We start from the raw sequence: 25,006 nt of genomic DNA on the forward strand, positions 1-25,006 counted from the left end.
ACAAATATCAACGCGAGATGGATTAAAGACTTAATTGTAAAACCTAAAACCATAAAAATCCTGAAAGAAAACCTAGGCAATACCATTCTGGATATTGGCCCTGGCAAAGATTTCATGACAAAGGTGACAAAAGCAATTGCAACAAAAACAAAACTTGACAAATGGGATCTAATTAAACTAAAGAGCTTCTGCACATTAGGGTGTGGAGCGGGATAAAAAAAAAAAAACAAAACAAAACCTATAAACAGATTATATTAGTCAGGATTCTCTTAGAGGGACAGTACTAATACGATATATATAGAGATAGATATCCTCCTCTTTATATGTATATATATCATCTTATATATATATATATATGATACCCCTTTATATGTATATATGTTATATACATATATACACATATATATGTATAAATATGAGATGTATACATACACATATGTATATGAGATATATACATATATACATATAAAGGTGTATCTATTAGATGGATAAAGGATATCTAATATATATATATATATTATATATATATATAAATAAAGGGGAGTATATTAAATATTAACTTACATGATCACAAGGTCCCACAATAGTCTGTCTGCAAGCTAAGGAGCAAGGAGAGCCAGTCAGAGTCCCAAAACAGAAAAACTTGGGAGTCTGATGTTAGAGGGCAGGAAGGATCCAGCATGGCAGAAAGATGTAGGCTGCAAGGCTAGGCCCATCCCTCTCCTTTTCATGTTTTTCTGCCTGCTTTGTATTTGTTGGAAGCTGATTAGATTGTACCCACCAGATTAAGGGTAAATCTACCTTCTCCAGTCTACTGACTCAATGTTAATCTCTTTGGGCAACACCCTCTCAGACAGGATTAATACTTTGTATCCCTCAATCCAATCAAGTTGACACTCTGCATTAACCATCACACAGATTAAATCTATAACCCATAGAACTGAAGAAAATACTTGCAAATTATACATCCCACAAAGATCTAATATCCAGAATCTATAAATTAACAAGCAAAAACAACCCCATTAAAAAGGGGGCAAAGGAAATGAACAGGCACCTTTCAAAAGAAGACCTATATACAGCCAGCAAGTGTATGAAAAAATGTTCGACGTCACTAATCACAGAAATTAAGATGAAAACCACAATGAGATACCATCCCACATCAGTCAGAAAAAAATATTTAACAAAAAGTCAACAAAAATGTTGGCAAGGTTACAGAGAAGAGGGAACACTTATACACTGCTGATAGGAAGGTAAATTAGTTCACAGCCACTGTAGAAAGCAGTGTGGCAATTCCTCAGAGAACCTAAAACAGAATTACCATTTGACCCAGCAACCCCATTAGTTGGTATATACCCAGAGCAATATAAATCATCCTGTTGGCAGGTTTTGGGGTGCAGGGGAGCGCCCAGCTCGCTCCCCAGTGGGCTCCAGGCTCTTGGTCTCTCGCTCTCTCAAGAATGAGAGAGAGGAGCACGGCGGGTGTGCTCGTAAATACCGGACCCAAAAAAGTGTTTGCAGAAAGTGATTTATTTAGGTAGAGAAAGAGAACAAGGAGAAGAGAGAAAGCTTCCATGAAATGTGTGTGGAAGGGGACCCAAGCAGAGAATCCAGGAGAGGAAAAGCAGCTTCGAGAGTGGAAGGGGACCCCAGAGGGGAAATCCGCCCGGAATTAGGGAGACAGGGGCTTTTAACTTGGGTGGAATTCCCACCTTCTCCAAGCCCCCTGGCCAATGAAAGTTCCTTTGAACTTCCACTGGAGTAACTAACTGTTGATCTTTTCCCACACCCAAGAAAATTAAAACAGAAACCGTAATCTCCCGGATGGAGAGGCACGGGAGGCGGGGCATGGTGCTGGCAAGTTCTTGCCCTTAAAACTGCGCCCCCTTGTGGACTCGGAAAGAGAACACATTGCCTCAATCCTACCATAAAAATAATGCACACGTATATTCATCACAGCACTATTCACAATAGCAAAGACATGGAATCAATGTAAACACCCAACAATGGTAGACTGGATAAAGAAAATGTGATACATATACACCATGGAATACTACACAGCCATGAAAAAGAACAAAATCATGTCATTTGCAGCAAAATGGATGGAGAGGCAGGCCATTATACTAAGCAATCTAACATAGGAACAGAAAACCAGATACTGCATGTTCTCATTCCATGTGTATTCAGTGTGGAAGCTAAACATTTGAGTACAAATGGACACAAGGAAGGGAGCAACCGAAGTTGGAGGGTGGGAGAAGGGAGAAGACTGAAAAAGGACCTATCATGTACGATGTTTATTACGTGAGTGACAAAACAATCTGTACACTAAATCCCTGTAACACACAATTAATATATGTAACAACATTGCATATGTACTCCTGGGCCTAAAATAGAAACTAAAAACACCTAAATCTCAAAACATCCCAGTTCCACAAAACTGCATTCTTAAAAAAATTTTTTTGTTAATGTGATCTTAGACAAGATATTAATGTATTCTTTGTTCTTACCCTCTGCTCTAGTTACTGTGTACCCTACTACAAATCAAAAAATGAATAATCAAATGTGGTAATATACATGAGAGAATATTATTCAGCCTTAAAAAGGAAATTGATTTATAACACATATGAATCTTGAATAAATCATGTTAAATAAAATAAGCAACTCACAAAAATACCAATACTGCAAGATTCCACTTATATGAGGAAGCATAGTCAAAACTGTGGAGCTACAAAGAATAGTGGTTGCCAGGACCTTGGAGAAGAGACAGTTATTATTTAATGGATAGAATTTCATTTTTGTAATATTAAATGAATTATGGCAATGGTCAGTTGTGACGGTTGCATATTATGAATGTATTTAATATCACTGACCATCTCTTAAAAATTGTTTTAAGATCAGATGGGCACAGTGGCTCTCACCAGTAATCCCAGCACTTTGGGAGGTCAAGGCAGGCAGATTGCTTGAGCCCAGGAGTGCAAGAGCAGCCTAAGAAACATGGCAAACTCTGTCTCTACTAAAAAAATACAAATTAGCCAGGCATGATTGTATATGTCTGTAGTCCCAGCTACTTGGGAGGCTGAGGTAGGAGGATCGCTTTAGCCCAGGAGATTGAGGCTGCAGTAAGCTGTTATCACGCCACTGCACTCCAGCCTGGAAGAGACACCCGGTATCAAAAGAAGGGGCGGGGCGGGGGGGGCTAAGATGGTGCATTTTATGTAATATGTATTGTACCACAAGAAAATGCAGAGGATAACCACACTAGTGAAGTTATGAGGGCTCCATTGGTCTGCAGCATGCTAGGACTACCCCTCACTAAAGGATAAATTATTTCACCTTGATCCTCCTACGATTAAAAAGAGATACAGCACTTCACAGGCTTCTGGATTTTAGAAACACAAATTATAGACAAGAAAACCCCTCTGACCCATTTCTTACGTGGCTTAGATTTTAGTGGGGCCGAGTGAGGGAGTTCTGGAGCAAGTTTAGGCATATAGTACAAATAACTCAACATTCAGGCCATGTGACATGGCAAATCCCATGATGCCAGAGACATTCCTGGTAGACAAAGATGTTACAGAGTCTCTGGCAACCCCTGATTATCTAAATCCTAACACAGACCTTTAGGTTTCTGGAGCTAGGTCAGTTTTTCTGCAGCAGATAACTAGTCACTATTTAAAGAGCAGCTCCTCACATCAGAGCACTTCAACTGTGACCAGAGCTATCCATCACAAGCTGGGTACAGTCAAATCCACCAAACCCTAAGACTAGACCAGCATAGTAATAACTCACGGTACATTCAGGCTGGTACCCAAGCAGTTCCTAAGGCTCCAACTTCCATGAAAAGGTGCCCCAGGTAACTTACCTCCAAGACACCAGCACCTGGCCCTCAGTTCATGGCTTCATTGGGGTTCACCACTACTATCAGGTGACAGAGGAGGAAAAACCCTCAGGTTTGGTTCACAGATAACTCAGCTTGCTATTTTACTGTAAACCAAAGACTGACTCCTGCCCTATTAGCATGAGTAGACCTGAAAGACAGTGAAAGGGAAAAGCTACCTTCTGGTCTGAGCTTCAAGCAATAAACCTGGTCAGCACTTTGCTCATAATGTAACATAAAATGAAATGCTCACTAGACTTTATGTCATCTTTCCAGGCATTTAGCTTGCTGGAGGTGCATTTTCTAGTCCATTCCTCAGGACACACTCAAGGGACACGACCCCATTCCCTGAATTCTTGCACACTGATAAGTGTCTGAGGAGTTACTTTTATACATAACCAGTTTTGGTAGATAAAAAATCTTTTACTCACATGTTCTTTCCACAGATATCTTAAAGGCTTTTCCTCCTGACACAGTGCTGCTGTTTTAACTCTTGCTCTTGTAAGTCACTTGCTGTTTCTGTCTAGTCAAATCCAAAGTTTGTATATTGCTATTGGCTGTTCCAGTATAATAATCTCAGGTAGGCAGGTTACTCTTCCAATGTGTAGTTCCAAATTTTTTCCAGCAAAGTAGTCATTGATTTTGTTCTGTATATTGCATTTTTTCTTTTCTGTCTCTAAAATTTGTTGTATCCCTACTAATCCTTTTTATCTGTTTTCTTTCTGATTTCTAAAAGTCCTCCATTTTTATCTTTCATTTCTCTTAAGGCATTATCTGTTGCTCATCAGCTGTTGTTTATTCTAGCCTTACTTTCTGGCACTTGATCTCTCAAGTCGTCCACTTGGCCCTCTTCCAAGTGTACTTTACTTCCTTTTGTTCCTGCTCTCAAGCTTTTTAATAAACTTTCACTCCTGTTCAAAAAAAAAAAAAAACTTCTGAGTGATTTTTTTCCCTCTATTACTAGTATTTTCCCAAGTTCTTCAATTTTATTTTTGTTGTTCCTTCATATCTTGTATCATTTTCTAAACATCTTAAACTTAATTTTAAGGAATACTCTATAGCTTTTATCTATTTTATAGGCATGCCTGTCTGGTGTGCTTTCAATGTCTACAGGCATGCTTTTTTTTTTTTTCCTTAATACTCCTTTTATAAACAACCTTGCATGACTATAGTTTCATGTTCTTTATTTTTGTTTGAAGTCAGCTTCTCTGAGCTTTTAAAAGGTGGCTTGGTTCAGGGTGACTTTCCTAACATCCCAGATATCTCACTTTTGTTGTTGTTTTTATATAGTATTCAAAACTAAGATGGCTTGCTTTCTGAAATTTTCCTGGATCTCTTAAAATAAATGACAGATACAAAGATGGGAAAGATATATATGATACTGTGAGAAATAACAAAACAAAATATAGCAAATGAATATTTTGGGGCCAAAAGCAAACTTCACACTCCATGAAGGTCTATGCAAATAAAACACCCCCTCCAATAAACAACTCTTTTAATAAAAAGTGTATTAATTCAAATACAAATGCAGGACTTTTAATATCGAATTTAGTAGCCAGTTCTACCTTGAATAATTGAGTTCCGCACATAATAGGATATAAAATATAATCCTAAACTGGAAGACAGAGACTTCAACGTGAAAGTTTTCAGATGAAAAAATACTTTATAAATGAATTTTCATTCATGCCAGTACATTCCTCAGTATTATTTTTCAGCACTTTGGGAGGCCGTGGTGAGCAGATCACTTGAGGTCAGGAGTTCAAGACCAACCTGGCTAACATGGTGAAAACCCGTCTCTACTAAAAATACAAAAATTAGTCAGGCACGGTGGCACATGCCTGTAGTACCAGCTACTCAGGAATCTGAGGCACAAGAATCGCTTGAACACAGGAGGTAGAGGCTGCAGTAAGCCAAGATCACACTACTGCACTCCAGTCTGGATGACAGAGCAAGACACTGTCTCCAAAAAAAAAAGATATTAATTCTGTCCAGTGGGAGTGGGATACTGACATTGTAACTCCATGTAGAAATATTCTTTTCTGATATATCCTCAAGTATTTAGAGTAAAATGACATCTTATCTGGGATGTGCTTTAAACAAAATTTAAAAAGGAAGAAAAGAAACAAGTATGGCAAAATTTCATGGTAATTACAGCTGGGTTACAGGTACATAACAGTTCATAACATATTTTCTCTTTCAATGAACACTTAAAGCTTTTTAGAATAAATCACCCTCTCAAAAAATGTTCAATACATATTGATATCATTTGGATATTTGTCCCCTCCAACTCTCACATTGAAATATGATCCCCAATGTTGGAGGTGCGGACTAGGGGGAGGTCTTTAGATCATGGGGGATGATCCCTCACGAATGGCTTGGTGCCCTCCCTGCAGTAATGAGTTCATGTGAGATCTGGTTACTTCAAAGAGTCTAGAACCTCCTTCTTCCTGCTCTCTTCCTCCCCTTCACCATGTGATATGCTGGCCTTTCTTCACTTTCCTCCGCAAGTAAAAGCTCCACGAAGCCCTCACTGAGAGCAGATGGTGTCATGCTTCTTGTACATCTATAAGCCAAATAAACCCTGAGCCAAATAAATCTTTTTTTTTTTTTAAAGTAAATTACCCAGCCTCAGGTATTCCTTTACAGCAATGCAAACAGACTAATACACATATCATTGACAATGTTTATTATCAAGAAACTTTAGTTGTAGGTTTTTTAAAAGAATGTTGGTTTTAGAATACACAAAGAGGACACTCTGTGACAGGATATATACAAACAAGGATAATTAAAATATTAAATACTATCTAAATTAAAAGACCATAATTCAAATTGCCAATTATAATCTTTGTGTCTTGGTAGAAATAACTATAGTTGCCCTTCATGAAATTCACCCCCGTCTTTTCATGAAGACAATGAAGCCTCACCACAATTTCAGTTATTTAATTAACAACAATCAGTGCTGAGTTTTCTGTGCTGAAGCATGCACTGTTACAGAAAGCATAAAATCCTATTTACGGGGATTTTGAGTTTTCTTTAAAATGTATCTCAAGCATCTTTTAAAGTGCGAGCTACAAATAGGCTGTATCCTTAATGAAAAAGGCTTCTTTCTAAAAGAAGTGTGAGACAGCTATCCAATACTGCAGGAATGGTTATATAACTAACCGAAGGAACCAGCAGCACTCGGCTAACTCTGTTTTAGTGTAGCAACCTCCTCCTTGGTCTTCTACTACCAGCCAAACATGTACTCCATTGCCTTGGATACAAGACTTTCATCTTTTTTTGGTGTTTGTCTGTCAGAAATAACCTATTAAAAAACACAACACACACACACACAAAAACTGTTAGGTTATTGTTTCTTCAGTGTCAGAGTCCATTCTAGAGTTAATTGCTCATGTAAAAGAGAAACATCAAAATGCATTTATAGCACTGAATTGTATATTTTTTAAATTAAAATATGGACTTAGAATATCCCATGCTTTTAAGAATGCCAAAATTTTACTCCTTTGGCAAAGCAAATAACATCTGTTTCTTAAATTAGAAAACTGAATAGCTAGGTGTGGTGGCTCATGCCTGTAATACCAGCACTTTGGGAGGCAAGGTGGGTGGATCACTCAAGGTCAGGAGTTCAAGACCAGTCTGGCCAAAGGGCCCCATCTCTACTAAAAACACAAAAAGTTAGCTGGGCAGTGGTGGCATGTGCCTGTAATCTACTCAGGAGACTAAGGCAGGAGAATTGCCTGAACCCAGTAGGCAGAGGTTGCAGTGAGCTGGGATCACACCACTGCACTCGACTGGGCAACAGGGTGAGACTCTGCCTCAAAAAAAAAAAAAAAGAAAAGAAAAAGAAAAAGAAAAAATTGAATAAATAACATAAAAGCGGCCACAAAAGTTGGCTCACACCTGTAATCTCAGCACTTTGGGAGGCCGAGGTGGGCGGATCACCTGAGGTCGGGAGTTTGAAACCAGCCTAGCCAACATGGAGAAACCCCATCTCTAGTACAAAATACAAAATTAGCCAGGTGTGGTGGTGGATGCCTGTAATCCCAGCTACTCAGGAGGCTGAGACAGGAGAATCGCTTGAACCCAGGAGACGGAGGTTTCGGTGAGCCGAGATTGCGCCACTGCACTCCAGCCTTGGCAACAAGAGTGAAACTCCATCTCAAAAAAAAAAAAAAACACACACACAACAGCTGCAAAAAATAAATAAGTAAATAAATGGAGAATCAAAAATAACAGTAATAGAAACTAAGGAAAAAAACAGTTCTAGAATAATCTCTAAATTTCAGAGAAAGTCAAAAAACTGAACTACCACTATCTGCCCTACTAAAGCACAAGTGTTTCATGTACTGTGTTTTCAGGACCTATTTCTGCAGCTGGTTAAGTTCGGAACTCTTGGCTAATCAGTAGGAGACAATAATATACTGAATGAGGTCATAATAATTCTATGATTCTTCAAAGAACATAGTTAACTTAAGCTTTTTTGAAATGAGAATTTTTTTGTCTAAATGGGAGTTGGTCAATGTCTTCATTTCAATAACCAAAGATACTCCAACCTAAGGTTCTGCACTTTGGATACCATCGATTTGGTCATGAATTTAATAGAGTTTTAATGTGCCCTCATGTCAAAGATGTACACAGTATACATTTTGTATGTATGCAACTATAACTTAGAAAAAGCTAAAACCACTTTCTAAAAATTTTAAAGAATGGCAAATAATTTTTAATTCATGATAAACTTCCAACTGGCCAAGATGCTAATTTTAAAACAGAAAATTTAAAGTGTGAAGGTTTCATCAAGGTAATGGCCTCATCAGGAAATATTTAACGGCATAAAATCAATACAATGAAAAAGTTAAGCATGCTATGCACTCAACCGTTAAAGTACACCTTTTAAAATCCAATCCTTAAAATACCTGATAATCACTAGTAGAAGCTTTGTATGCTGTAGCAAGAGGTCTCATGGTAGAAATCCTAGGAGTACTTCCAGGTTGTGTTGGTGTACCTAGAGTTTTGATTGGTGGTGTAAAGGTTAAAGATGGAGATGATAAAGCACATCTGTCATTGCTTTCCATAACACTCTGGAGAAACAAAGAAACAACTCCTTTGTTTATAAACATAACACATATCATCCAGTATTACATTCTACTTAGAAAGAAAATTTAATTAAAAGATAAAGATCAAATATTTATTTTATCTAATTAAACTTTCAAATAATTTTAGACTTGAAAAATATATGCTTATTAGGTAGCATTTGAGATTGAATGCTCAGCCAGAAATCTCACTTCAGTGACCTCAAACAATCTCAATACAACTACAGACCACAGAAATAAGAATTTCCTGAAACACTATGAAAAATAAGCAAGGACAAAAAAAATTCTCAGGGAAACCTGGATTGGAAAGAATCAAAATCCAAAGCTATTTAGTGCTCAGTAACACCAAATATTCTTCTGTCCTCTGTAAACATTTGTTACAGCACAGTGCTTTGTTCATTAATGTGTGTATACTAGCACCAAGCACAATGCCTGGTATGTAGAACAAGTTCACATAGACTTAAGAATGTTCACAGTGATTTAACAAGCCACAAAGAAAAGTTTAAATTGTACTCTGTACTATTTAATGAGTATATACAGAATAATTTTAAACTATTTGAAATAGAAATATTTTGAAACAAAAACCTTTGGAATTTAAAAGTTGACTATCAGTCAACATTCACAGGAACTAATTCATTCTGAAATAGTACCATCCCGTTTAAGTACTTAAAAGAATCTGGTATCACTTTACACAAGAGAATGGATTAGTAGTCAAGAGACCTAAAATCTAGGCCTCACCTTTAACAACTCTGGGCAAGTTACTTAAGCCCTCTTGCTTTCTTTCCTTTATCTGAAAAATGAAGAGGTGAGGATGGATTACCTTTAAACTCTAAAGTCTATGATTAAATACCTTTGGCTTACCACAAAGAGTACTGTAAATATCATCACACTTTACAAACTAAGATAAAAAGATACAGAGAAACCAAGTGACAACAACCATCAATTTCAATGCTTGGTCTTGGGCTCTTCATATAGATTAAGCTACTTTCCTTACATCACCAATAACTTACTTTGTCAATACATGGTTTCACACCAATCATGATAGATTCTCCAAAAATCCTCCCATCTTTGCTTAAGGCTTTCCGAGCCTGCAGTTTAGACTGATAACGAATATGCATCCAATTTCCTGTGTTAGACATCTGCAAAGAATGAAATTGTCTCTAAAAATAGAAAATATATAAAACAAACCTACATCTAACGAATTCTACTAGAAAAATAGAAATGTGAAGATAAATTTACTCCCATTTCGTATTTGATGCCTTATAAAAAGTTGTAAAGTTCAACAAAAGTTGCATTTAAAACAGCTTCAGCAATCTCTCAATTCTCTACAATAAATATGTACACATTCTCTGAAAGTAAAATGCTTCTCAAAAGATGTTTCTTATAAAGAGATCATAGCAACACTTGCCATAAAATTATTTAAAACTACTCAATTTGATTTTGTATAGGAGTTAATTAAATCGATATATAGTAACAAAAAAGGATTTGTTACTTATAACTTGTAGCACAAGGTAATTTTTTAAATGTTAGGGCTATAAAGCTCTAAATACTCTAAAAGTTCAGGAACCTCCTCCCACCTCCTTTATCCCCAATAAAACCAGCTCAAACTGGAAAACAGTAATATAAAATTTGGTATAATTTATCTTTTTTAAGACTGTAAACTATTTAAGAAAAGGGGCAAGAGGAGGTTGATTTTCAAACTCTCTCTTCTCCGTATCTTCTCACTTTATCTCTTTTTATCAAAAACTATGCAACTTCCAGCCTTCCAGACTTCAAAGGACATATTATACAAAACACTTTTTTAAAATTAAGTTTAAAAAAAAACCCACAAAATTCAGAAGCAAAGTTTCTCGCAATTCATAACTTAGTCAAGACTTTGAACTGAAAAAAATTAAGCCTTACCACATGTTTTAAGATATTCCCATACTGTGCAAACTGTAACAATATGTAGGAAGCAGATGCTTGAGGAAACCTATAGAAAAGAGTTTTCCAAACAAAACAGTCAGCTTCTACTATCCAGAACGCAAATTACTACAAGATAATGTTTCAAGAGAAATTCCCCTCAACTGTGTAGAACGTTAACAAAAGAGCCCTGATCATCCTATTTTCCGCAGTAGGTGCTAATTCTGTGAATGACCAGTCACTCACTCAAAAGCAAATACCTTGAAGTCAGTCTTGATTCAGCCATTCTTCTCCATCCTCAGATTCTACCTCTGAAATCTCTAAAAATGCTACTCTTATTGCCATTATCCAGGTCTTAGAAAAAAGCTAAAAAGTTGCTGCTTTATATATAATTTATTTCAATATGTGTATATTTATATGCAATATATTTAGGTATACTATGGTTATGAAAAGATAAAGAATTTTTGGCAAGGCACAGTGGTTCATGCCTGTAATCCCAGCAATTTGGGAGGCTGAGGTGAGTGGATCACGAGGTCAGGAGTTTAAGACCAGCCTGATCAACACAGTAAAACCCCGTCTCTACTGAAAATACAAAAATTAGCTGGGCTTGGTGGCTCGTGCCTGTAATCCCAGCTACTCAGGAGGCTGAGACAGGAGAACTGCTTGAACCCGGGAGGTGGCTGAGATGGCGCCACTGCACTTGAGCCTGGGCGACAGAGCAAGGCTCCGCCTCAAAAAAAAAAAAAAAAAGAAAAAAGAAATTTTAAATTATAAACAAATCACTATACATTGAGCATTACTTAAAAATACTGAAATTTAGCCTTAAAACAAAAATAAAATTTAGCATCAATATCTATGATACTGAATCCCTTAAAAGGATGGTTACCAAAATTTAATTAGCCATATCTCTGCATGAAAAAATTCTAAGTAATTTTACTTTCTTCTTTATAAAATTCTGTAGGGTTTAAATATTTTACAATCACACATTATTCTTTTATAGTTCTAATAAAGCTATTTTCAATTTGAAAACAATCCCTACCAATAGCATAGACATGGCTATCTGGAGGTTCTCTAATCTCGAACTTCAATTATCTGAAGACTGAATTAGAACCCTGAAGAAAAAAAAAAAATCTGAGTCTCAAAAATAAATGAGAAACTAAACACATTAAAATCTATGTGAGGCCAGGCACGATGGCTCATGTCTGTAATACCAGCACTTTGGGAGGCCAAGGTGGGTGGATCACTTGAGGATAGGAGTTCAAGACCAGCCTGGCCAACCTGGTGAAACCCCATCTCTACTAAAAATACAAAAAATTAGCAGGGCATGGTAGTGGGTGCCTGTTGTTCCAGTTACTCAGGAGGCTGAGCCAGAAGAATTGCTTGAACCTGGGAGGTGGATGTTGCAGTAAGCAGAGATCACTCCAGCCTGAATGACAGAGTAAGACCTCGTCTCATTAAATAAATAAATAAACAAAATAAAATCTATGTGAGTAGGCCGGGCACGGTGGCTCAAGCCTGTAATCCCAGCACTTTGGGAGGCCGAGGCGGGTGGATCACGAGGTCAAGAGATCGAGACCATCCTGGTCAACATGGCGAAACCCCGTCTCTACTAAAAATACAAAACATTAGCTGGGCATGGTGGCGCGTGCCTGTAATCCCAGCTACTCAGGAGGCTGAGGCAGGAGAATTGCCTGAACCCAGGAGGCGGAGGTTGCGGTGAGCCGAGATCGTGCCATTGCACTCCAGCCTGGGTAACAAGAGTGAAACTCCGTCTCAAAAAAAAAAAAAAAAATCTATGTGAGTAAAATATTTACTGCAATCAGAACTGAAAATTCATTTGCATAAAATCTGGACATGAAATTTCTAATCAAAAAGAAAAACAAATATGTTGGGTGCCTACAGGGGATAAATAAAACAAAAATGAAAATAAGAAAGAACGGCTGCCAGTGAGGGAAGTGCTTAAAAAATAAAACATAATTCAGCCGGGCGCGGTGGCTCAAGCCTGTAATCCCAGCACTTTGGGAGGCCGAGGTGGGTGGATCACGAGGTCGAGAGATCGAGACCATCCTGGTCAACATGGTGAAACCCCCTCTCTACTAAAAATACAAAAAACTAGCTGGGCATGGTGGCACGTGCCTGTAATTCCAGCTACTCAGGAGGCTGAGGCAGGAGAATTGCCTGAGCCCAGGAGGCGGAGGCTGCGGTGAGCCGAGATCGCGCCATTGCACTCCAGCCTGGGTAACAAGAGCAAAACTCCATCTCAAAAATAAATAAATAAATAAAAAATAAAACATAATTCTAAAACTCTTGGACCAATTTAAGTAGAAACTTATATTCTAATACTCTATAGTAGAATCACCCAAAACAATGAATATTTCATAACCCTAAGTCAGTAGGAAAAAGTTAAATTGCCAGAGAAAGAACATATATAATGTATCTTTAAGAGGTACTTCCCCATAAATGATAAAAATAACATACTTTATCCCTTAAAGGAGAATGCCTCAGTTCTTAAAATTAAAGTCATAGAGGGTTATTAAAACATAAAAGTAAAAAAAATAAACAGCTGGGAAAGTTAATGTCTGAAATGCGAAAGAAGACTAGGAGTGCTTCAAGTAATTTATCTCATTACTGAAAATCTTAAAAGTTAAACCACTACTATAAGCCTGAAAACCAGATTTAAGAGTGGATATCTATTTTGAAAAACATGCATCCAAACTGGCTCATGCCTCTTATCCCAACTATTCATGAGGCTAAGCCAGAAGGATTGCCTGAGGCCAGGAATTGGAGGCTTCAGTGAGCTATGACCATGCTACTGCCCTCCAGCCTAGGTAACAAGAGAGACTGTCGCAAAGAAAAAAAAAAGCCATTTTATGAGAGAATATAAAAATGTAAAAGAAGGAAAAAAAAAAAAATGCCAGCCCAATTGCTATCGATATAGGACTGAGTATAGGCTTTCTAGAGAACAACGGAATGCAATGATCCTGCTTTTTACCTGACAGAATCAATAACACATAAAAATCTCTCTGGAAACATATACCAAAAAACAGGTGGCAATCATTGCCTTAAAAAGGAAGAAAACTCGCTAGGGACAAAAGTAAAAGGGGGCCGGGCACGGTGGCTCAAGCTTATAATCCTAGCACTTCCAGAGGCCAAGGCAGGCAGATCACAAGGTCAGGAGTTCAAGACCAGCATGGAGTAATCCCCTCTCTATTAAAAATACAAAAATTAGCTGGGCGTGGTGGTGCACGTCTGTAATCCTAGCTACTCAGGAAGCTGAGACAAGAGAATTGCTTGAACCCAGGAAGCAAAGGTTGCAGCGAGCCAAGACCATGCCATTGGCACTCCAGCCTGGGCAACAGAGCAAGACTCTGTCTCAAAAAAAAAATAAAAATAATAATAAAAAATAAAGGAAAAGGGAAGACTTCATTGTACATTCTTATATACCTTTTAAATTTTTTAATTTTAAATAAATTGAATACATAAAATCCACTAAACATTTATTGTGCAACTTTCTTCCTGCAAGGAGCTCATGTGTTATTTTTATGTTTTTTTAATCCCAAAAATTATATAGTAAATATATATTACAGTATCAGCATGTGATACGGTGTGGCTGTGACCTCCCCGCCTCCACCAAATCTCAACTTGAATTGTATCTCCCAGAATTCCCACATGTTGTGGGAGGGACCCAGGGGGAAGTAATTAAATCATGGGGCCAGTCTTTCCCATGCTATTCTTATGATAGCAAGTCTCACGAGATCTGACAGGTTAATCAGGGGCTTCTGCTTTTGCTTTTTCCTCATTTTCTCTTGACTTTGCCATGTAAGAAGTACCTTTCGCCTCCTGCCATGATTCTGAGGCCTCCCAGTCATGTGAAACCGTAAGTTTTCAATTAAACCTCTTTATCCTCCCAGTCTTGGGTATATCTTTATCAGCAGCATGAAAATGGACTAATGAGTAAATTAGTACCAGTAGAGCAGTGCATTGCTGAAAAGATACCCAAAAATGTGGAACTGACTTTGGAACTGGGTAATAGGGAAAGGTTGGAACAGTTTGAAGGGCCCAGAAGAAGACAGGAAAATGTGAAAAGTTGGGAACCTCCTAGAGACTGTTGAATGGCTTTCACAAAACTGCTGATAATAATATAAACAATAAGGTCCAAGCTGAGGTAGTCTCAAATGAAAATGACGAACTTGTTGGGAACTAGAGCAAAGGTGACTCTTGTTATGTTTTAGCAAAGAGACTGGTGGCATTTTGCCCCTGCCCTAGAGATTTGTGGAACTTTGAACTTGAGCAAGATAATTTAGGGTATCTGAAGGAAAAAATTTCTAAGCAGCAAAGCATTCAAAAGGTGACTTGGGTACTGTTAAAAGTATTCTATTTTAAAAGGGAAACAGACCATAAAAGTTCAGAAAATTTGGCCTGGCATAGTGGCTCATGCCTGTAATCCCAGCACTTTGAGAGGCCGAGGCAGACTATAAATTGGGTTCAGTGTATACTGCTCAGGAGATGGGTGCATCAAAATCTCACAAATCATGTGAAGAACTTACTCATGTAACAAAATACCACCTGTTCCCCAAAACCTATGGAAATAAAAAAATATTTTTTAAAGGTATTTTAAAGTATTTTTGGACCTAAAAATCTATTCAAAAATGTAACTAGGACTGTCATACTCTGTTTCTTTTAATATTCAATATTTTGTGACTAGAAAGTATCAACCCTGTGACTGTGTATGTATGTGTATGTGTGTGTGTGTGTGTGTGTGTGTGTGTGTGTGTAACTGTTCAATCTATTAGTTCAAAACCAAAGTCCACTAGAAGTAGAGAACTAGTCACTAGAAAAAGGGGAAGAAGTTCCCTAAGTCTAAAAGGACAACCCTGTTCCATCCAGCAAATATGCTTAAGAGAAAATAATTTGGGAAGAAATAAACAGACGAGTGATTTTAAAAAACTACAAACAAATATCAAACTCTAGTTAATGATATACATGCTTAAGTGTTAGAATAATATAAGTATTGATGCCTACAACTTATGAAATTGTACCAACAAAAAGAATAAATTGATAGACAAATGATAGATAAAGCAAATGTAGCAAACTGCTAACCATATTATCTAGGTGGTAGTAATATGGGTGTTTGCTGTGCAATTCTTTCCATTTTTCTGCATGTTTGGTTATATTCATTATAAAAAGTTAGAGTGGGGTTTTTAAAAAGGTAAATGATCCAAAAACCTTACCCAAACACAGTCACCCAAGAGTCATCGAGGTGATCTTCTGAAGTCAAAGAATCTCCTTGAGTATAAAAAGGATCCAATTGGGCAGGAGATAATGTCGTCTTTCGTGGCTGACCAATACTTGCTGGACTAAACATACTTTGCCCTATATTAGGATATTTGGCAAGTTAGTTACCCGAATAAACATCTTAATTTTAAATCAAAATCTTAGTTTTAAATGAAAAAGTCTAATAAAGTTGGCAATTACATAAATAGTTCAAAACATACAACTGGGGTCAAATAGCAATTTCATTTTACTACACAATTAGAGGAAGTAATAATTGAGCATAGTTTATAATTTTGCAAATGTTTTATTAGGTATGAAAAATTATCTAAATGCTTTATTAAGCATGTCTGGTTAAGCCAACATCAGAAGGATATCCCAGGAAACCTCAGGGACTTCTGTTGGTTTCACCTTCCAAATCGACCACTTTCATCACAGCACCTCTGCCTTAAGAACATGCAAAAATGCAATTACTCACGGAACAAAATCTGAATGCCTTGGCCTCAGCTACATGGTTGCAACCTTACTTTTCCAGTATGACCCTAAACAATATCTACCCTACTCCTTAAAATGTGAATGGAATTCTCTTTTATTCAGGTTATTTCCATCTAACATGTCTTACCCTTTTATTTCTTATTCTTCAGTAACACCTACAAATTAATGAGTACTTCTGTGTCTAACAAGCCATGCTAAACACTTTACAAATTCATTTTACCTCAGAAGCACTATCCAATTAAGGTTATACATTTGTGAGAAGCAGAGACTATTTCCCTTCCATGTTCACAGTAGCAATAATAATTTACTTATTCAAGAAATTTTTTTTAGCACTTAAATATGCACTAAGCATCATTCTAGGTATTGAAGGTATAGCATTAAACAAGCAAGACAAATAAAAACAAAAAAATCCATCCCTAATGGAGCCTACATTCTAGAGAAAGAGAGACAAATAAGTAAATACTTAGTGTGCTACTAAACTAAAAATGCTATATAGAAAAAAAATCAAGCAGAGAAGGGAGACAGGGACAATTTGTGTGGAAGGGTTAAATGAAAAGAGATTTCACTGAGGTGTGTTAAAGCAAAAACCTAAATGACAAGAGAAGCAAAACAATATTTGAAGAAGTGAACATTTTGCCGAGAAAATAAGAACAAAGGCCCTGAGAAAAGACATGACTGGTCTTAGATGAATGCAACAAGGCCACTATTTGCACAGTGAGTGAGGGGGATATGAGATGAAAACAAGGAGGTGAAAGCAGAGACGCAGCAATACACGGATCATGAAGAAAAACCTTATAAAGCCACTGTAAAAGCCAAAGCTTTAAGTGAGGTAAGAAACCAACAAAGAAGAGGTAAAAAACCAGCAAAGACTTTACAACTAATAATATCTCAAAAGCAAATGTGACAAAAACAAAGATTGACAAGTGGGACCTAATTAAACTAAAGACCTTCTGCACAGAAAAATAAACTATCAAAAGAATAAACCAACAACCTACAGAATGGGAGAAAGCATGCAAAGTATGCATCCAACAAAACAATCTGTAAAGAACTTAAATAAAAAAAGAATCATAAAGTTCTCAAAAGACATGCAGGAGACCAACAAACATGAAAAAAATGTTTGATGTCACTAATCATCGAAGACTGCAATTCAAAACCACAATGTGATACTATCTCACACCAATCAGAATGGCTGCTATTATTAAAAAGTCAAAAAATAGGCCAGGCTAGGTGGCTCGAACCTGTAATCCAAGTACTTCAGGAGGCTGAGGCGGGTGGATCACCTGAGGTCAGGAGTTCAAGACCAGACTGGCCAACAAGGCAAAACCCCATCTATACCAAAAATACAACTAGCCAGATGTGGTGGCAAGCACTGTAATCCCAGCTACTCAGAAGTCTGAGGCAGAAGATTCACTTGAATCCAGAGAGCGGAGGTTGAATCCAGTGAGCCAAGATCACACCACTTCACTACAGCCTGCGTGACAGAGTGAAACTCCATCTCAAAAAAAAGAAAAGTTAAAAAGCAACATTGGTGAGGCTGCAGAGGGAATCCTTATATGCTGTTGGTGGGAGTATAAATTATAAATTAGTTAAGCCCCAGCAGAAAGCAGTTTGGAGACTATTTGAAGAACTAAAAACAGAGCTACCATTTGAACATCTTGTTTTCTAGTAAGGTCTAGGATAGTGTTCTGAATAAAACAGATTCTTTAATAAGCTTGGCAGATGTGCGGTAATCTGAAACATATTTTTCCTACAGGAAAGTTTACATTAGTAGGTTAAATTAGATTAGTTCTAGTTTCTAAATTTGAATTCAAAGAATCTAGGAACTCAAATTTTTTAGTAACCCTAAACAGTTAAGATTTCTGAAATTCTTTTTTTTTTTTTTTTGCGCCATGGCGCAATCTCGGCTCACTGCAACCTCTGCCTCCCGGGTTCAAGCGATTCTCCCGTCTCAGCTTCCAGAGTAGCTGGGACTACAGGCGTGCACAACCACACCTGGTTAATGTTTGTATTTTTAGTAGAGATGAGGTTTCACCAGGTTGGCAGGCTGGTCTCAAACTCCTGACCTCAGGTGATCTGCCCGCCTTGACCTCCCAAGTGCCGTGAGCCACCATGCCCAGCAGATTTTTGAAATTCTTAAGTGATGGTATTTTTTTCTTTTCAGTTAGAATGATATCGTTGTAGGTTTTCTTTGATAACTCTTTTGATCCTGTCCAGGCTGTAGTTTTGTTTTGATATCATTTGGAGGCAAGACACGGACATTATTTCTAGAAGTCTTTTAGACTTGACTTTATGAATTGATATTTGTGCTGTCTATGCAGAATAACTGAACCAAAAGCATAATTTATATTGAAGTTATGTACTACAAACAACAGTTAACTTTTTTAAGTTCTTGTCTATGTCCCATCTTGTGTTACAGGTTCGCTATAGACATAATAACTAAGTAATATTTGTTAAACCTTTTTAAAATTCTCTTTCAGGTAATCTTCAACTATACTGGACTTTTTTTATTTCTACAAACGTATGGAGTACATGTGTAGGAATATTAAAGTATATGGTCCTATAATACATTTAACAATTTTTTCCCGTCATCACCACAGAAGCATTTAATAGTTATAGGCTGAGTATCCCAAATCTGAAAATACAAAATACAAAATGTTTCAAAACCTGTAAGTTGTGGAGCACCAGCATAACACTCAAAGGACACTTCAGATTTTCAGTGCTCAACTGATAGTTATAATGTAAATATTCCAAAATCTGAAACTCTTCTGGTCCCAAACAGTTCTGATAAGGGATACTCAACCTGTTCAATATATTTCTAAAACAAGGCTGATTTAAAATGAAACATCCCTCTTTGACAAGTGCTATTATATTTTTAAGAAGCTGGTTATCAACAAAGTTACCAACTATTGCTTTAGTAAGTAAGCAGAAGCATATATTTATATAAAAGATACTCTTAACTAAATTTCGTTCTTACTACAAAGACATCTATTAACAAACCAAAGATAGGAAAAGGCATTTTAGTATATAATCTGAAGCCAATCCAAATTTTCTACAGTCTACAAGTATTACCATTAAGAAGACAAAATTTAGTTATGCTACATCATGTAACAACCTTCAAGCAAGAAATTTTATGAAGGCTAGAATTGTGACAACCATTACAACCTTTAAAAATAAAACAAATCAAAATTAAGTCTCAAACGAATAAGCAACTTAATTTTTGTCCTGTCAACTACTCTGTAAAATATAATTACTTATACATAATCTAAAACTATTTACATAACTTTAGCATAATTGCACCCCACCTAGTTAATGTTTAATTGCTCCACTGATTTTACTTCCTTTTAATCAGACTTCTGGTGCCTACATGCCATGCTTTTTAAGATGAAAATAAAGTGTGCCTATCAAACCACATCAAAACATACTGTAACGTGTCTCCTTGAGTAAATCATTATTCAAACATTTTTCCTAAGACTGGATTAAAGCAGAGGGTAAAAGACCTTATTACCCTTTATGAAAATGTCTTCAATTAAAGAGCAGATTCAATTATTTCAAAATAGGCCACTAACCTAAATGAAAATAAGAGATAAAAAGACAATTTTAAACAGATATAAGCCAAAGGAAATGAGAAAAGAGGTTCCTGGCAGTGTTAACTTCTTATCATGAAACAAAGTAGCACAATACTTAAGGAATTTGGTCTCTGCTCAATGAGAGGTTCCTTTGTTCTGTTCCTGGAAGGTAACCTCTAAACCCTGGGAACTTCCCCAGCAATATAAGTGCCTTTGTTATACATGGTGGGCCCCTAAAACTGTACCTGCTAGTTTATGCTAACAAGGCGGTTCCTGGCGGGGGCTGGTCATTCCAGAAAAACAAACTGTATGATAAAAAGGTAGAAGCTTTGAGCTATAGCCTATCAACCCACCTCTCGGAAGAGGAAGAAGACTGGAGATAGAAATCAACCACTTGCTCCATAATTCAATCATGCCTATGTAAGGAAATTCCAATAAAAACTGTGGACACAGATACTCCAGTGAGCTTCCCTAGTTGGTAGTACCCCATGTATATTGCCATACATTGACACTGGGAGAATAACACATCTCCCTGAGGACAATGGAAACAAAGCTTCATATTTGGAACCCTTTCCAAACTTCAAATTTGTTTCTGTTTGCTTTAGTAAAACTGTAACCATGAGTACAGCACTTTCAGTGGGGTTGTTGAGTCTTTCTAGTAAACTACCAAACATTACAAGCAGTCTTGGGAACCTCTTAATTTATAGCCAGCTGGTCTGAAGTAACGGTCCCAAACTTACAGCTAGTATCTGAAGGATAATCTTATAAGGACTATTTAATCAGAATTTGCAGTATGACACACACACTGTACCCAAAAAGCACATTGAACAATGCTTACAATGTCCAATCAAAGCATGGTGAACTGAACCCTGTATTCACTTGTAATCCCTCACGAACACCTAATGACAGACTCTCAAAAAGTCTCAGATTTTGGGGACCAATGTTACTGTAAAAAAAAACTGCTGGTTGAACTTAAGGAAAACTAGTATACAGTATATAAAAACAGCTTACAGGCCAGGCCTCTCTTTATCCCAGGCAGCCAAGTTGCTGTCACTTTACCACTCCAACCTCAAAAGACTGAAGATTTTGTCTCTGAAGAAAAGGAACCTCAACAGTTCAAAACTCAATTAGCCTTACAGCAGAAAACAACTATTGAAGTGAAAATCTGCACATTGAAAAAGGGACTTGCCCCTGCCTATGTTCTGAACACCAGCTTAGGCATTAAGGCTGAGTATTAAAAGATTCTTCTTTGGGAACACTTAAAAATGAAGCCAAGCAAGATACAAAACAGCTTCTCTCCAACAATTCTACCTCACACTGCCAATACTGAACCCTATACACACACTTACTCCAAGTGGCTTTTTAGTGCCTCATTTGATAAATATTTGCTCACCAGCAATGACTCCTTTTTTTCAGAGGAGTGAAAAAAAACACCAAGAACTAGAAGGGATGAGACAGAGCAAGAATAAAAAAGACTGCTATTAACCTCACTGCTAGGACATTTTACTTACGAAAGAACAGAATGTTATATGTCCAAGTATATTCAAATAACAACAACAAAAAGGTTCTTGGAATTGGAATGACAGAGAAAATAAAAAATTGATTGACATGGTGGAGCACAGTGACTCACACCTGTAGTCCCAGTACTTTTGGAGGCTGATGCAGGTGGATCACTTGAGGTCCGAAATTCAGGACCAGCCTGGCCAAAATGGCAAAACCCTGTCTCTACTAAAAATTCAAAAAATTAGTCAGGCATGGTGTGTACATCTGTAGTCCCAGCAACTTGGGAGGCTGAGGCAGGAAAATCACTTGAACTTGGGAGGCAGGCTGCTTCAGTGAGCCAAAATCGCACCACTGTACTCCAGCCTGGGCAACAAAGCAAAACTCCGTCTCAAAACGAAAACAAAAGCCAAAAGAAAAAGCACAAAAAAGCTGAGAAAATCTCTCAGAAAGTAGCATACAGATACAAACAATAACATAAAGAAGAAAAAAATAATTAGAAATCTCTACAGTAATGCAATACACAATCAGAAGAAATTCCAAAAAAAAAAAAAATGGAATAGAGAAAGCTGAGAGAAAGCCATTATCAAACAAATAATACAGGGAAGTTCCCCAGAGCTAAAGAATACAAACATCTTGATGCACAGGATCCATCAATTTCCCAGCAAAACAAATAAAAAAGTTCCACACCAAGTCATGTTTGTGAAATTGAGAATACCAACCACAGAGAGATCATAAATTTTGGGAAACAGTTCACATACAAATATTCAGGAATCATTACTGCAAATTGCTTCCACATAACACCATAACACTGGAAGGCAGAAGACAATGGAATGATGCCTCCAAAATTCTAACTTGATATACCTAGCTATACTATCAATCAAGTGTGAAGACTGGGGGAAAAAAAAAAAAAAAAAAAGCATTTCTGACATGCGGTCTTCAATTTTTACTTCCTAATAAAGCTTTCTTAGAAAGCTACTCAAATATCCTCTTCATCAAAATTAGCACATAAAGAGGAAGGCATGCTCTCCAGGAAAAAGAACCCAACACTAGAAACTTGCAAGTCCTAGAATGATTGTCATATATCACCCCAAAACAAGAAATGAAGACTGAGGCTAAGAGAGAGAAGTTCTCAGCTTAAAACAAAGAAAAAAAAAAGTGCTTGAAAAATGAATGTAATAAAACAGGTATGTACCACAGCAACAGAATGTTTGCTTAAAATAAGGGGAACAAATGGCACATAGAAAATTAGACTAACAGAAAGAAATACAATTATTAACTACTGGAGAATCAAGAGTTTTACAGAAAGAATCATATTAATTGGTTCAGCACTGAGCAGTATTTACACAGTCACAATAATACAAACGCTGACAAAGAAATAAAGTTAGATATAACTATATTCAGTTATGTGTGGGAGAAATATAATAAATATACTATCTTTAATTACTTTGAGAAATATAGCAAAATTAAAAACTGAAAATTAAGAATTAGCAATATGATGATGTGGATGGCTAAATAACAGTCCTCCAAGATAACAACATCCTAATCCCTGCAATCTGGAAACACTATCTTATGTGCAAAAGGGACCCTGCAGATGTGACTACAGATCCTGAGATGGGGCGATTATCCAGGTGGGCCCTATATGTAACCATTAAGTATCCTTACAAGAGGGAAGTAGAAGTCGATTTTACTTCAGAGAAGGTTATGTCATGATGGAAGCAGAGATTGCAATTATATGCTTTGAAGATGGAGGAAGGAGGCAGAAACAAGAATCCAGCTAGATGCTGGTGGGAAAAAAAAACAAGGAAGATGATTGTCCAAAGAATCTCCAAAGGGAACCAATCCTATCAACTCCTTGACTTTAGCCCAGTGGAATGATTTGGATTTGACTTCCAAAACTCTTAAGATAATAAATATGAAGTGTTTTAAGCCACTACATTTGTGGTAATTTGTTACAATGGCAAGAGTAAACTAATACAGCATCTCATTTGGACATGGAAGTAAATTCCAAAAAGATAGCTCTAAGATCTGGACTGGCTAGTTCATAATAAGGTTAAATATTACTGCATTTCATTATAAGCATTTAAGTTCTATTTATTCATTTATTTTTTGAAATGGAGTTTCACTCTTGTTGCCCAGGCTGGCGCACAGTTTGGCTCACTGCCACCTCCACCTCCCAGGTTTAAGCAATTCTCCTGTCCCAGCCTTCCGAGTATAGCTGGGATTACAGGCTCCTACGACCATGTCCAGCTAATATTTTGTATTTTTGACCACCTGAGGTCAAGATCACTTGAGATCAAGATTACCTGAGGTTGAGAGTTCAAGACCAGCCTGAGCAATAGGCTGACAGAGTTTTACCATGTGGGCAAGGCTGGTCCTGAACTCCTGACCTCAGGTGATCCACCCACCTCAGCCTCCCAAAGTGCTGGGATCACAGTAAATTCTATTTAATTTTCTAAAAGTATCTACATTTGTTATTTTGACTAAAACATAAAATATTGCCCCACCATAACTAGAGACCACTCAATGGTACCACAGCTAATCTGACATGAGATTAAATAAAATTTTGGTGTCTAGCTAAAAATAAGATTATCCTAGATTATCCAAATAGGCCCAATATAACCAACAAGGTCCTTAAATGGGGAAGAGAGAAGGAAAAGAATGATGTAGATCACTGGACACTGCTGGCTCTGAAGATGGTAGAGGGACATAAGCCAAAGAATATGGGCACCCTCTAAAAGTTAGAAAAGGAAAAAATAAATTCTCCTCTAGAGCAGGCATCCCCAAACTACGGCCCGCAGGCCGCATGCGGCCCCCTGAGGCCATTTATCCAGCCCCCCGCCGCACTTCAGGAAGGGGTACCTCTTTCATTGGTGGTGAGAGGAGCACAGCATGTGGCGGCCCTCCAATGGTCTGAGGGACAGTGAACTGGCCCCCTGTGTAAAAAGTTTGGGGACACCTGCTCTAGAGCCTCCAGAAAGGAATGCAGTCCTTTCTGCATTTATTCTCTAACATCTTGATTTTAGTCCACTGAGGCCTATTTTAGACTTCTGGCCTCCACAACTGTAACACAATAAATTTGTGTTGTTTTAAGGCATTAATTTGTGATAATATGGTTCAGCAACAATAAGAAACTACTGTGGTCTAGAATAAGATCAGTGTTTTTTCAGTATTATTAAAAAAAAATCATGCCTTGCCAAGTTGGATGCAAATACTCCAATCCTCTTATTCGGTAGTAGATACTGGTGTTGGAATGTCATTGTCTGAAAACACTATACATATATTAGTTACCTGTGGCTGCTGTAACA

The 25,006-nt window shown here is 37.3% G+C and overlaps 1 protein-coding gene across 4 annotated transcripts in view; it reads right to left on the bottom strand.

The window, feature by feature from the left end:
- Nucleotides 1-504: 504 nt before the first annotated feature.
- The window catches only part of NUP35 (nucleoporin 35), a 40,779-nt gene continuing 16,277 nt past the window's right edge, over nt 505-25,006 (bottom strand). For 2 of the 4 annotated variants that reach the window (XM_003921790.3, XM_074399377.1), the window contains 5 exons: nt 16,098-16,239; nt 10,867-10,936; nt 9,975-10,103; nt 8,788-8,952; nt 6,544-7,178 (listed from right to left, as the gene is read on the bottom strand). In XM_003921790.3, the coding sequence (XP_003921839.1) occupies nt 7,101-7,178; nt 8,788-8,952; nt 9,975-10,103; nt 10,867-10,936; nt 16,098-16,239 (584 nt within the window). In that variant the 3' untranslated portion in view covers nt 6,544-7,100. Of the gene's footprint in view, nt 4,786-6,543; nt 7,179-8,787; nt 8,953-9,974; nt 10,104-10,866; nt 10,937-16,097; nt 16,240-25,006 lie in introns of those variants that run through there. The other 2 variants (XR_012517688.1, XM_074399378.1) reach the window with 2 other exon arrangements.

This window comes from Saimiri boliviensis, chromosome 5 (assembly GCF_048565385.1).
Source record: "Saimiri boliviensis isolate mSaiBol1 chromosome 5, mSaiBol1.pri, whole genome shotgun sequence".
Taxonomy (NCBI): Eukaryota; Metazoa; Chordata; class Mammalia; order Primates; family Cebidae; genus Saimiri; species Saimiri boliviensis.